Source organism: Sceloporus undulatus, chromosome 1 (assembly GCF_019175285.1).
Source record: "Sceloporus undulatus isolate JIND9_A2432 ecotype Alabama chromosome 1, SceUnd_v1.1, whole genome shotgun sequence".
NCBI classification, from domain to species: Eukaryota; Metazoa; Chordata; class Lepidosauria; order Squamata; family Phrynosomatidae; genus Sceloporus; species Sceloporus undulatus.
In genome coordinates this window covers 73,469,974-73,484,084 of record NC_056522.1, presented here as the reverse complement: position 1 = coordinate 73,484,084, position 14,111 = coordinate 73,469,974, and the positions used below count along the sequence as shown (strand labels likewise).

General features: G+C 38.7%; 1 protein-coding gene across 5 annotated transcripts in view; it reads left to right on the top strand.

The window, feature by feature from the left end:
* SMOC2 (SPARC related modular calcium binding 2) overlaps positions 1 to 14,111 on the top strand; it is a 217,768-nt gene that overhangs the window by 163,119 nt on the left and 40,538 nt on the right. For 3 of the 5 annotated variants that reach the window (XM_042445661.1, XM_042445660.1, XM_042445658.1), the window contains 2 exons: positions 1,191 to 1,377; positions 8,749 to 8,831. In XM_042445661.1, the coding sequence (XP_042301595.1) occupies positions 1,191 to 1,377; positions 8,749 to 8,831 (270 nt within the window). Of the gene's footprint in view, positions 1 to 1,187; positions 1,378 to 8,748; positions 8,832 to 14,111 lie in introns of all 5 variants that reach the window. The other 2 variants (XM_042445659.1, XM_042445657.1) reach the window with 1 other exon arrangement.

The window sequence follows — 14,111 nt, the reverse complement described above, 5'->3', positions numbered from 1 at the left end:
CATGTCTGGGGGAGATTTAAATACTGACCTCCTAGAGCCAACACTCAAACTACTTCACCACACTCTCAGGCTCTCAGGTAAAAGTAACTAAATTTAAATTTAAATAGAATACAGTGCATCAGTACAGGGGAAGGATGACCACTTGACCTATGAGTTGGTAAACCTCTCCCTGGTCTGTACCTTTTTTGAAATGGAAGTGAAGGCCCATCTAATTGAAGGCTCCTCCATATATTAAAAAAATACTAAGTCAAAGGAAGCTTGCATGTCAAGAAAAAAGCTAGATTTCTCCTTGGCCTATGGTTATCTACTTGTATCTCTGTTGAATCCTCACTGCTGTTTGGAGTGGTATAGCCTGGAGATGAGTTCAAAATCTCATATTCTATTGCAGAGAATGCAACTCTGAGGGCTGCATATGGTGTGTGGGTTTTTTTTTTAAATACAAAAGGAAAAATACGTGAAAAAGGCTCTTGATAATTAAAACATTCCAAATTAACCAACCAATCATGAATTAAACTTTGTATTTTTCCCCACATATTTCCCTTTTTGAAAACAGAATCAGCAAAATTACATACACAAAAATGGCTGTTGTGGTGAAATCCCACCACATACAAAGAATTCTTTGGTCAACAGGATGCATGCCTTGGTGTGATGGGTGGGCAGGCCTTACTTCCACAAGCTGCTTTAATGCACACAGCTTTTCTTATATTAATACAACCAGTGGAGAGAGCCAATTAGTAAAATCACACCTCTTGCCAATACCCTGTTGCTCCGAGCATTCTTGATTTGCACTGAAGAAAAGAAACGATAGTTGATTTAAGCAGAGAATCCTCTCTGCTAAGAACTCTTGTGCCCAATGATTCTTGGTGGGGGAATAGGATTTTCCACATACATACATCAGCTGTTTTTGTGGATAAAGCCTTCTATTTTCTCAAATTAAAAAAAAGATAAATGAGAAATATTGTTTAAAAATATTTCGTAGACTTAGGCCTCATGGTGATTCTGGGGTACATGTTACACCTTGAACAGTAAATGATAGCAACAAGTGCTCATATTGATGGAAACCACTAAAAGGAAGATGTAATATTATGACATCTCTAGATAGTTTTCTTTTGGCCTCTTGGCTGATCTACCAATCAGTTAATTGATTCATAGGTGATGTCTACAGCTCTGTTGTTCTTCATTCCTAGCAGCTTCATCATGTGACCAAGAACTTCAATCTGCATTAGAAGAAGCTAAGCAACCTCAAAAGGACAATGTATTTATTCCAGAGTGTGCAAATGGTGGCCTTTACAAACCAGTGCAGTGTCATCCTTCCACAGGATACTGTTGGTGTGTCCTTGTTGATACAGGACGCCCCATACCTGGTACATCAACAAGGTAAGCCATGTTGGTGGGACATGATCATTTGTATTTTAACATGTTTGATATAGGATTATCAACTGATCCATTTCCTAAAGAAGGACTAATTAAAAACATTGTTAGCTAAGAATATGGCAGTTATATTGCATTATTACTGATTAACCTTGTGGTTTAAAAACAACATTTATAATATGATGCTATGAGAACAGAAGAAGCAATTTATATCTTAGCTCACCCCAGGGAGTCTGTGTATGGCCTTGTGCTGGTCACCATCTCTCAACATCAGTTCCTTATTGCAAAACTGGAGTAACATTTACAGGGTTAAGACAAGATGATACATTACTGTAAAGCACACTGTACAGCAAAAAGGAGCCACTAAAATAGGAAACAATAATATCTAGCAGCCTGGAGAGGAAAAAAAGGGGGTGGGGGCAAAGCTGCCAAGGAAAGATATATAGTCTTAGAAAGGTTCCCATTATTTCTCAAACAGCAGTCCATACCGTTCATTTTCACATGATTAGCTTCAACAGAGCAACAGGACTGTAACCAATAGAAAGGAGAAATGTATTTTTAACATCTCATTAAACAGTAAGATGAAAGTTCATGAATTTCAATGGAGCCAAAAACATGTTAGTGTTGTGAGTCTTGTTTAGCAGATGCAGACAGAGAAAGTATCACCTTCCAAGGAAAACAATGTGGGCTTGGCTTTTCTAGGAATGCTCATATGGAAGCTCACCAGAAGCCAAGGCAGCATGTTGAGCTTGAAACAAGCAGAAATTGTTTGAAAGACTAGTCATTTTTTTTTCTTGTACAAAACAGTGTTTGGGGAGAGTAAATTCTAGAAAGCTAGAATAGCCATTTCTTGTTTGTGATTACTTTCTGTCTTTCGTTAATGGAAGGGCTGGAGCTCAGTAGCAGAACACATGCTTTGCTTCTGGAAGGTCAATTGTTCAATCTGTAGCATCTCCAGGTACAACTAGTAAATCACTCCCATATGAAACCCTGGTGTAAATAGTACCAAATTAGAGGACACTGGTTCAGTATAAGCCTGCTGCCTGCTTTCCTTCCTTTCTTCCTTTCACCTGAAGTTGCCTTCTGTAAATGACAGACTTCTGTCTTGACTAAAACCAGATGGATTTTTCTAGCTTTAAGATGCTATAAGAATTTTTGATGGTTTTACTGCCACAAACTATAAGGCTAATTTTGGAAAAGCTTTATCCAATCTTGTAATGCATAGTGGCTGTGGGATTGTTGTCTATCTGGAATGGCATCAGATTAGGGAATACCACTCTGGAAATTTATAGTCATGGCTGACCTACATCTGCACACTTCAGGCATTCAGTTCTGTATTGGAATAAACATACTGAGGTGGCATACTATCAGGCAGCTTTTCAAGCTAGGCGAATAATTCCTTTTTGTTTATCACGTCTCAGATTGCTCATGTGCCCTCCTGGTGGTCTTTATGAACATATGTAGTAAAAAGTTAAAAAAAAAAAAGCTTGATATTGAAAACAAATCTAATCTAATCCCACATCTTTCCTCCCATTTTATAGTCTCCCTAATCTCACTTTTATATATAGTCGGCCCTTCTTATACACCGATATTTTATACAAGGATTCAAGCATCCACGGTTTGAAAATATTAATTTTTTTTATAAATTTCAAATATCAAACCGTGATTTTCCATTTTTTATAAGGGACACCATTTAGCTATGTCATTATATCCAATGGGACTTGAGCATACATGGATCTTGTTATACCCGGGGGATCTTCGAACCAAACCCCAGCATATTACAAGGATCCACTGTAGTTTGTGGCATGCATGTGTCTGATTATGGTGTCATTCATGTGTCCCCCGTTGCTGTTTTTCTCTGCTATCCTGTGGCCTCCTCCTCTCATCTCTCTGATCTTCCTTCCTCTCTGCTTTTGTCTTTTTGCTGGATCCCTTTGTGTTGTTCAGACCTCCTTCCATGTGCCCCCTTCACATGCCCACATGTTTCTAGTCAGTCTCTGTTTATTTTTTCTCTATTTTTCTCTTCCTCCACCACCATTACTCTTTTTTTTTTTTTTGGTCTTGCCTCATATGTCATGCATGCACTCCTCCTTGTTTTGATTCTGTGCTCAGGTTGGCTTTCCTTTACCTCTGTATTACAAGGCAGCACACACCACAACCTTCCTGTTCCTGTATCTTTCTTCCTTCTTTCCTGTTCTTTGTTGCCTGCCAGGCTTACAGAGGAATTGCCTCAATTAAAAAAAAGCCATGACCCTGATCTTGCAAGTCCTGAGTAGGGCTGTTGATAACCAAAGTTCATGGAGGTCTCTTGTTTATAAGGTTGATATTCTATGTATAGGCTGGCCTTACTAAATGGTGGGAGTGGGTTGTGACATGATTCAAGTGCTGACTTGTGGTGTGCTTCATGATGCTGCCTCTTTTTCTTTCATGGGTATTGAGTTATCAACAAGGTGGATGGGGTTATAACAACATATTTGCTGTAGAACAACACATTTGCCACTTACCCTGAAGTGAAAAAACCTTGGCAAGGACAGTATAGGACAGTGATGGTGAACCTTTGGCAAATGTGCCAGAGGTGGCACTCAGAGTCCTCTGTGTGGGCATATGTGCCAACGTCCCAGCACAGAGTTTGCCAGAGTTTGTTTCTAGAAAGCCAGAGGGACATGGCACTTTGCAATAAATAAGTGGGTTTTGGGTTGCAGTTTGGGCACTAAGCCTTGAAAAGGTTCACCATCACTGGTATAGGGCATAGTGAAGGTAGGAAAACAATAAAGTGATCCCCTGATATCTGCTGGGATTTGGTTCCAGGACCCCCTGTGGATACCAAAATCCATGAATGCTCAAGTCCCATTAAATATAATGGAAAGTAAAATGGTGTCCCTTATATAAAATGGCAAAATCAAGGCTTGCTTTTTAGACTTTATATACAGTGGAACCTCGCCATACGCGCGCTCGCCATACGCGGCCTTGAGCATACGCGCTCAAGCCGCGGCGTGCGCGCAGGGCGGACGGGGCGGCACGTCCCATTCAATTGAATGGGCGCGTGCGCCTGTTGCGCCCTGCGCACGCCCCTGCCGTCGCGCCACCGCGCACGAGCCCCATTGTTTACAATGGGGCTCGAGCATAGGCGGAAATCGCCATACGCGGCGAGATCCGGAACGGATCCCCCGCGTATGTCGAGGTTCCACTGTATTTTTAAAATATTTTCAAACCATGGATGGGTACTTGAATCCATTAACCACATGGTTAAAGTATCTGTGAATGAGGGACAACTGTATTGCAAATAAAATGTGAAATATGCACCACACACACATGTACACAGGTGATAGCATTCCTCAGAAAAGGCTCTAAAACTATATATTCTTATTCCCTCCCTGCCCCCATGTAATTTAATGGAATTCATTCTGATATATAAGTTCCAATCTTTGGTCTGATGGCACATCCATTTCTGATGTTAAGTGGGTCTATCTGTGATGGGAATCAGATGGATGATACTAGAACTTTTCTAGAAGAAGAGAATGGCAGAGTTGTAATTAATAAATGAAACTCATACCTCTGTCTCCCTTTCTAATTTAGTAATATTTATTTGCTAACATTGTTTTAGGTGGTAAAGGCATAGAACCTTGCTGCACCAGTATATAATCCATAAGGAGTCTGATTATAGTAAAACAATAATAAAAAAAGAAAGTATAAGCATGGAATGCTAGTTGCAGTGGGGAAACTGGAGGCAGAAGGAGAAGGGGGAAGAATGCAAAGTGCAGTATCAGATTAATCTGAGATCAGGCTGGTTGCCAGATGTTACATTAGTGAACCTGGTTCAAAGTTTTCTCTTTCAATCTTTTCTTGGCTGGTGAAAAGAGGTCATGTATCACCAATCACTATCCACTTCATCCAAAGCTTTCCATCAAAACAGCTTCTGTTCTCCTTACTCTAAAGGTGTCTCTTCTACCCACAAAACACATACTCACCTGAGCATGAAATTGCATTGCACCTTCATGGCACAACCTGTATCTTATGGGCTATTGGCCAGTGCCCAAAATGTCAATTTCCTTTAGACAATGAGAAGGTAAATCAAACAATAGAGGTGGTGATCATTGCTTTCAGCCATTTTTTTATTCTCTTGGTTAGCATAGCATCCAACACTATTGTTTGTTATGATGGCTCTGAAAGGCACCTCCCCCCTTAAAAATGTTACTATATTTCTTCAAAGTACAGTGTAAAGAAATATAAAACTTTAATCCTTTCACCTCCTTTCTCACACATATTTTTACATGTTTATACATTATATATTCTCTTATCCCAATATGTACTATATTTAATGATAGACACCACCAAAAGACCAGACAAGACAAAAAGAAAGGGTAGGAAAGGAAAAAAAAACTAGAAAAAAGCTGATGGTAAAAGTCAAGTAATTTGGTGATATATAGAGTATGAAACTAACCTATTTGAGAATCCTTTCTGTATGGCAGTTAACTATACTATCTACAAAGTCACAAGTAAGAAAATTCAATTGCCTGGGTGGTACCAAATCAAACACTGGGGTGATGGCATCCATTGTGTTAGAAGAGTGGATTCTTTATAGCTCTAAGTAGGAAAATATTGATAACCCTCCTGGATGTCGCTAAAGATGTAGCTCCCTTCTCCAAAATGTTTGGGACCAAAAGTCTTTTGGGGCTGTACAGATCACCCTGAAATGGTGGTCTGCAGCCACCCCTTTCTGCTCCTGAGGGATGCTGCAGCAGCCAAACCACGCGGCGTCCCTCTGCACCTAAAAGAACCCAGAAAAAATGGGTTCTTTTAGGAGCGTGCACCCAACGCCACAAGGGCACCATTAGGGTTCAGGATATGCAGTTGCTGTATGCTCCTGAACTTTATTATCAGCTTCGGCGGCACACCGCTTTTGGCCCATCTGTACTGGGCCTTTGATTTCACATTTTAAAAATTTATTTATTTATTTATTTATTTGGATTTTGGAATATTTGCAATTTTTTGTTGTTGTATGCCTTCAAGCCATTTCTGATTTATGGTGACCCTCAGACAAACCTATCATAGGGCATTCTGGGACTGCAAATGTGTATCTCAGCTAAGATCACCCAGTGGGTTTCCATAATTGAGTGGGGAATCAAACCATTATTTCCAAAATCATAGTCTAATGCTCAAACCACTAGCCCATCTTGGAGATGGTAGCCAAATCTATACACAAAATACTTTTTATGTTTCATATATACTGTACCTTATACAAATAGCCTGAAGGTAATCGTATACACAATATTTTTAACAATTTTGTGTATGAAACAAAATTTGAGTACAGTGAACCATCAGAAAGCAAAGTGTCACTTTCTCAGGCACCCATGTGGACAATTTTGGATCTTGGAGTATTTCAAATTTTAGATTTCTGGGTATGGGATACTTAACCTGCTCAACCTGTAAATGACTGGTAGTTAGAAGCATTGAAAATGTAACCTGTTCTAGAGAAACACTGATTCCTCATGTTGTCACATCAGATTGAAAAATTCTTGCTTAGGAGCAGTCAGTCATACATTGGATTACAGAAAAGGTAGTTAAATCTGGATTTCATTAGTGATTGCTGGATTTGTGTCCTTACAATCTGGAACACTTTTACTCATGTTCATAAATCTATTCAGTCCTGTTTCTTCATTAATGTGCAAATTTGTATGAAAAGTCCTATATAAATATATATATATATATTAAATGCACACATATTTAAATGTATTTCATCCTAAAATAATACATTTTGTAACATATTTAGAAACACTTTTGAGCCTAGTACTGCATCACAAAATTTGGAGAAATGTGAACATGAAGAGTACAGTCACTCCTCCTTTCTTGCAGACTTCACATCCGTGGTCTTGAATATTCACGGAGGGGCAACCTCCATTATTTTCAATGGGGCATGCTCCTGTGGCATGTGCCCTGTGTGTGCTTGCGGGCACATGCCCCATTCAAGTTTATGGGGCTTGAATATAAGCAAGTCTCCATTTTTGCAGGGGAGTCCGGAACGGATTCCCCATGAAAACGGAGGATTGACTATACTTATATTCTAGTTCGTATCTTAATCTGGAAAGTAGAGATGCAGCCAACTGACACTAGTATTCACAAAGAACCTTTAGCTACCATCTTAAAAGTCCACAAGGAAAAAGCATTAGTTTTTATCCATAGTGCATTTTCTATCCCTCTTTTCTCTCTTATACTAAAATTGATCACTGCAATGAATATATTGAGAAAAGGTGCCACAGATTAAGGACAACTGTAGCCCAACTTCAAGTAGTAATAGGATTAAGATCCCATTTCTTTTACTTTTTGTTCACTTTCTTATGAATCTGTGTAAGCGATAAGAGCAAAAGCTGTACAAACAATAAAGGCCAGCCATGGAAAGCTATGCAACTTATAATCTTTTAAATCATTATATGTACAATCTTTTTCAACTTCTGTTTGGAATACAGGAATAAAAGGAGTTTCCTTATATCAAGTTAAACCATTGGTCCATTGGTTGTGAATTCTGACTGACAGGTAGTTCTCCAGGGTTTTAAGTTCTTCCTAATTCCACCTAGAAATCCCTGGTATTCACTAGTGATCCACCTCCTAACCAAGCTTAGCTTGGCTTTATGTTAGGTGTGTTCAGGACACTTATGTGGTGTGGTGGGACACTTATTTGTATCTGTGATATAAATAAAATCTCATTGTGAAATGCACTTTAGATACTAGTAAAGATACTAGTCATCCATAAATAACTAGAGTTACATAATAAAATCAATAACAGTAGCCAACAATAGGCTCTTATAGTAGGTTCATTGAAATTGGGCTTGAGGCATTGAAATTAATGTGTCCCATTCACTTCAGAGAATCTCCTCTTAGTACAACTGTGAATACAACTAAGATTTCAAGGGTGGCATCTGGCAAAGGACTGGCTAGAAAGCATGAAGGATTTGGGTGTGTGGATTTGTATTAAGCAGGTGACAGTAAGAGATAAAGCAGCACTTTTCAAGTACTATAAAAACTGTTTGAAAGTGCTTGCTATAGACTCATGGTTGTCCAACAGACTTGCCAGGTCAGAGAAAATTGCCAGGAAACATTATGAAACAAAGCACAAGCACTTTTGAACTTGTTTTCAAGAGAGTTTTCTGAAAAGACTCAGCAATTCTTATCTCAGGGAATGGCATGAGTTGTAATTAATGGATTTTAAGCATGTCCTTAAAATCTGTGGTTGTTTATCTATGGCTATGATTTTAGAGAAAGGCAATGCACACAAACCCTGTGGTGAACTCAAGCATGTTCACATAGTGTTGAAAATGATACATTTAAAAAATTAAATTGACTTTACCTTGTTGTCTTTTCTCCTTGCCATTCTCCCTTCAGATATGAACAACCTAAGTGTGATAATAGTGCCAGAGCTCATCCAAGCAAAACAAAAGATTTGTTCAAAGGGCGCCAGCTTCAAGGTCAGTGCATAATAAATTATGTGTAGCTACTGTGTTTATTCACTGAATCAACCTGAGAGACTCCATTATCTGAGAACCCAAAGCCAAAAAATAAAAACAAAAAATGCTTGGAATATCACTTAGGGCCCGAACAGACAGACCAAAATAAAGCTGCTTCAGGTCACTTTGGAGGTATGCTGTTTAAATGGCACACATGCATTAAGAGGCCAGAAGCTGCGCTCCAGTCCTTAGGACTGGAGTGTGGCTTTGGCATGGTTTCCGGCCTTTTAGGACGTATGCATCATTTAAACAGCACACTTCCAAAGTGGCCCAAAGCAACTTTGGCCTGGGACAGATGGGCGAAAAGGGGCATGCCGCCACCGATACTAAGGTTGCGGAGCATGTGGCAACCACATGCTCCGGAACCCTAGCATGTCATGACGGCAGCCTAATGGTGGCCTCCCATCCACATGGGGGCTGCCATCTTAACGTAAGTGATGCGCAGCATATAGATGTTGCTGCGTGTCGCTTATGTCATGAGTGTGCCAGTGACTCACTCGTGACATGTGCGTGCCATCCTAAAAAGAACCCAGTTTTTCTGGGTTCTTTTGGGGGGAGAGGAATGCCAGGCAGTTTGGCTGCTGTGACATCCCTCTGCTGCCAGGCCGCCCTTTTGGAGTGGTTTGTACCAGGCCAATATTTGGCCTGTCTGTTCTGGTCTTTAGTTAATTTTTCAGTTTGAACACCACTAGAAGTACATCACAAATTCTGGTGAACATTAATGGAGGTCAGTGTTCTAATAATTGTTGTGCTGTGATTTGCTTCTGTTCTTTTGAAAATCGAAAGGAAATTAGCAATTAATAGCAGTAGAGCATAATCAGAATTTTATCAAATTGCCATAATTTAGCCTCTCTACATGTGATTATACAAATGAAATGAGGAGCACAAATAGTACACTTGCCTTCTATACTGCATACATACATAGATTATTTAGAAGAATGCACATATTTTGGTCTTTTCAGGCACAGAAAATAATTTCTACCATTATTACAATGCTAGACAGAATTGGTGTTGTACTCAAGGGAAGTAAAGAAAATCTCTGTATTCATTATTACAAAGAAGACAAGTCCATGATACATGGTCAGATGTTTTTAACATGTCACTTCCATGCGACTAGTTTTCAAGATAGTATAGTTTGGATTGTCCATTGCATTTAATTTCTTGTTGCATGTGGGCTTTGAGCTATGAGAGGAGGCTTTAAAACTTTTAAAAAGAGAACTTTAAAAAGTGCAGTTATATGACTTCACATATTCTCCTTAATCTCTCCCAATATTTTTTTTAAATCTCATCATTGGGAAGGGAGACAAACCAACTTGTGGTGGTGGGATGGACTCACCTTAGACAGAAGCAGCTTCCAACTTCTAAACTGGCAATAATACTTTTAAAGAAACTCAGTGTTGAGAGCTAGCATGGTGCAAGCTTTAGATGAGAAAGCTCTCAAAAATTGTACCAGGGTACTTAAAAGAATGATGCTTATCACACTATACTCTTAAAGTGCTACTATTCCACTTTGACTGCTCTAGCTGCTTCCTGTTGCATTCTGGGATTTGCAGTTTTAAGGAGGGGTATTTAGAATTCTCAGGCAGAGAACTTCTCTGTCTGAGAATTCTAAATACTCCTCCTTAAAACTGCCAATACCAGAATGCAACAGGAGGCAGCTAGAGGAGTCAAAGTGGAAAAGTAGCACTTTAAGAGTATAGTGTGATAAACATCATAGTTTAATTGATTTATCTCCATAACCTGTATCTACTCCAGTCCTTGTATGAGCTGAATGAGTTGTAAATGGTAAAGAGACCTTGGAATGGCCTCCTTCATAACTTACTATGGATCTTTGTAGGATTGTGTAAGAAGCTGCCAAATTTCACACTATTCAACCATATTGATACTTCACCATAGGCATTTTGTTATTGGAGCAGTCGTAATGATGTAACCACATTCAAATATACTTTGCCAAAGACATGATTAACAAAAGTTTTCCAAGCTCTCTGTTTCTGCTTGGTAATTTCTTTGGGGTTTAGAATCTAAGCTTCAGAAGGACAATGCTTATTTAAATCCTGTGCTTCTGTCCTTGCACTACAATTATTATCAGCCCATGCCTTAACCACTGCCGCAATATGAACTCATAATTGCTAAGAAGTGGTGAATGGAACATTGATCTGAGTTCTCTTTAATTTATGTTGCTTCCCCTTAGCAACGTCTGGCCTGTAGGTCTCTCATTCTTGTTGTTATTGTAAGGCAATGTGCCCACTAGTTACATGTGTATGTATTTTTTGTTTATACACACAGACACGGAGACAAATGTATGCGCACACACACATACCCTTTTGTAAAAAATGGCAAGTATCAACATCTTCCTTCTTTGTTTCTTACCTTAAAATTATAAGCCAAGTACATGCCAAATTCCCAATTATTATCTGACCCCTGGACATTTTTCTTTGCCTATCTACAAAAGCCACAAACATAAAATAAATTGTTCCAAAGTACATTGCATCAAAGGAGCCACTTTAGATTACATGACATTTGACTGCAGCCAAAGGCTACTAACCTCATTGTTCCAACAGTGCAAACCTTGGTCAAGTCAGCTGCACATATATTGGCATCAGGTTTTGGGAAGATAATTATGAAACATCTTTCTCTTCTTCTCTTCTGTTTCATTGTTTGTAATATCAAGGAAGTTTTCTTCCTTAGTTTAAAATATGCAAACTCAAAATCTTTTGCTCTGTGCAATATCAGCTCTTATTATTGTTTATGTTGTAAACTGCTTTGCAATCTTAAATAAAAAGTGGTAAAAATATTTTTATATAAACAAAAAAAAGAAAGCAAGGATCTTGGAGGTCTCTCTTCTACAAAGTCAACTTGTGAAGTAACAACAAACTCTCTGAAGGCCATTTTTAAGGTTTGCTTTTCTCAACATTACACAGGACACAGAGGATTCTAAACTTTGTAATCTGAACATTTAGTGTTTCAGGCTTCACAGTTTACATAGCACACTGCTGTGCAAAACATTTTTTAAAAAATTGTGATAATTCTTCATTTCGTTTGTTGAGGTATTTGCTTGCTAACTTTTATTTATGCGCCACCATGTTTTTTTAATAGCAAAAAAGTGTTTGGAGATTCAAAATAGATTACTAATTACTAATAGTAATGATTACTAATACAGCAGCATAGCCAATGAATCATGCCCCTTTCTGAATAACATCTAATTTATTTGTGGAATAATACACCAGTGCTCATTTGCAGATATTGAGGCATGCGCTGTTACATGTACCTTTGAATTCTAATATCTATATTGTACAGAATGATTCAAATTGAGAAAGTCAACAAGACAGTGTTGAACTTTTTTTAAAAAAATTAGTGCAATCTCTGCCTGTGGAGTTAACTGTTCGGTTGTGGTATGCATTCCTTATGTTGAATGGAAAAAATTGTCCTGCTGAATGCACACCCAAATGTGCAGTTAAATGGAGAATTGAATGTGCATGCACAGACACATGCACATTTGCTCATGATGACCTTCTTCAGGTACAGTGGCACCACATGTTCAAATTCTGCTTTAGCAACTTTGGGCTAAATACAGACATGCTGCATTAGACAAAAATGTCCAACTTCTTCAGTAAGGGAATGTACTCATGTGTAAAACTTCAACAGGATTCCATTCACTGTGTGTAGATGGCAAAAACATTTGATACAATGGCCATAATCCAACTGGCTATTGAAGATCAAACCCACTGCTTCTGCAAGTTTCCAGCCTCCCAGCATGCAGCTCTCTATGTACCTAAAAAAACACTTGAAATGATTCCCCAATTTGGGGGAAGGGTGCACAGGGGACGGGAATAGAGAAAGGATTGCTGAAGCATTGGTATCCTGCTGAAATATCCAACTGGACCCAATTAGATGTGAATTAACTATATACATTCATAGTAGCTGAGCACTTTCATAAAAGCACCAAATTTACACAAAGATAGAATAACATAGAGGAATCATAATAATACATTTGGGGAAAACTTTCCTGGACTACCTCATGAAATGTCACTCTGAATGTGCACATAATGTGAATGGGGAAATGGCACTTGAGTCTAAAGGAGAATGAAATGGAAGAAATGTGGATAATGACATTGGGGTGAAACAGACTGCCCCAAAGGGGCAGCTTCAAGCCAACCCTGACAAAGCTGGTTTGGGGCTGCAGCAACCGCACACTGCAGCCCCAATCTGCCTTTTTGCCAGCCAAAAAAGGAGCAGCAAACAGCCAGCAAAACCCATATATGTATATATATGTCTATGTATTGACTGAAAATTCCTGCTGTATGATATATCGAGGGATACAAATATGGTATGGCAGAGGTATGGAAGAGGAATGAAACCAGTAAAGAAGAAAGTATAGAAGGTATGGTTGATCTGTTGCCCAGCTGGCTGGGGTTTACTAGAATTCTAGCTTGTTGATATCATTAATTGACATATATTTCCAAATTCATTAAAAGTGGGTGAACTTTATACTTTTTTTAAAATGAAATTTGGGGATTCAGGCCAGTTAATGATGTAAACAGGCTAGAATTAATACCTGTACTACACAGTTGTGTCACTTTCATATCTGTTTAACTGTGTTGGTTCCATTCTAAGGAATCTTGAGATTTAAGATTTGGTGAAGCACTTACCAGTTACCAAGTACTGTGGTTACCAAGACTACCTCCCCTCCAAGAAAATGACGGATGATTAAAATCAGTTTAATAAAGTGGTAAAGGTAGCATTCAGGTATTTTTCAGAAGTGTAGTTCAGTTCACCACAGAGCTTTCTAGCTGACAATCTGCCCCACACTCTCAGAACTACAGGGAAGAACCTGTTGGACTGCCCGAAGACTAGATTAAGATCTACTTCCCATAGGGCATTCACTGTAATGGCTCCCAAATTATGGAATGGCTTGCCAGAGGAGATCCGTCTCATTACCACCTTAGATGCCTTTAAGAAGGCAATGAAGACGGATCTCTTCCGGCGAGCCTACCCCCAGACCTGCTTTAACAGCTTAAGATGATACTCCACTCAGAACTTGATGAGGAATCAGATTTTGATATTGCACATGTACAGGTATTTTATTGTGTTTTTAAATTTTGCTTTGTATAATGAGAATGTATTTTAACTATGTGTAAATTTATATATGTGCTGTTCTCCCGCCTCGATCCATACGGAGAGGCAGGATATATTATTATTATTATTATTATTATTATTATTATTATTATTATTATTATTATT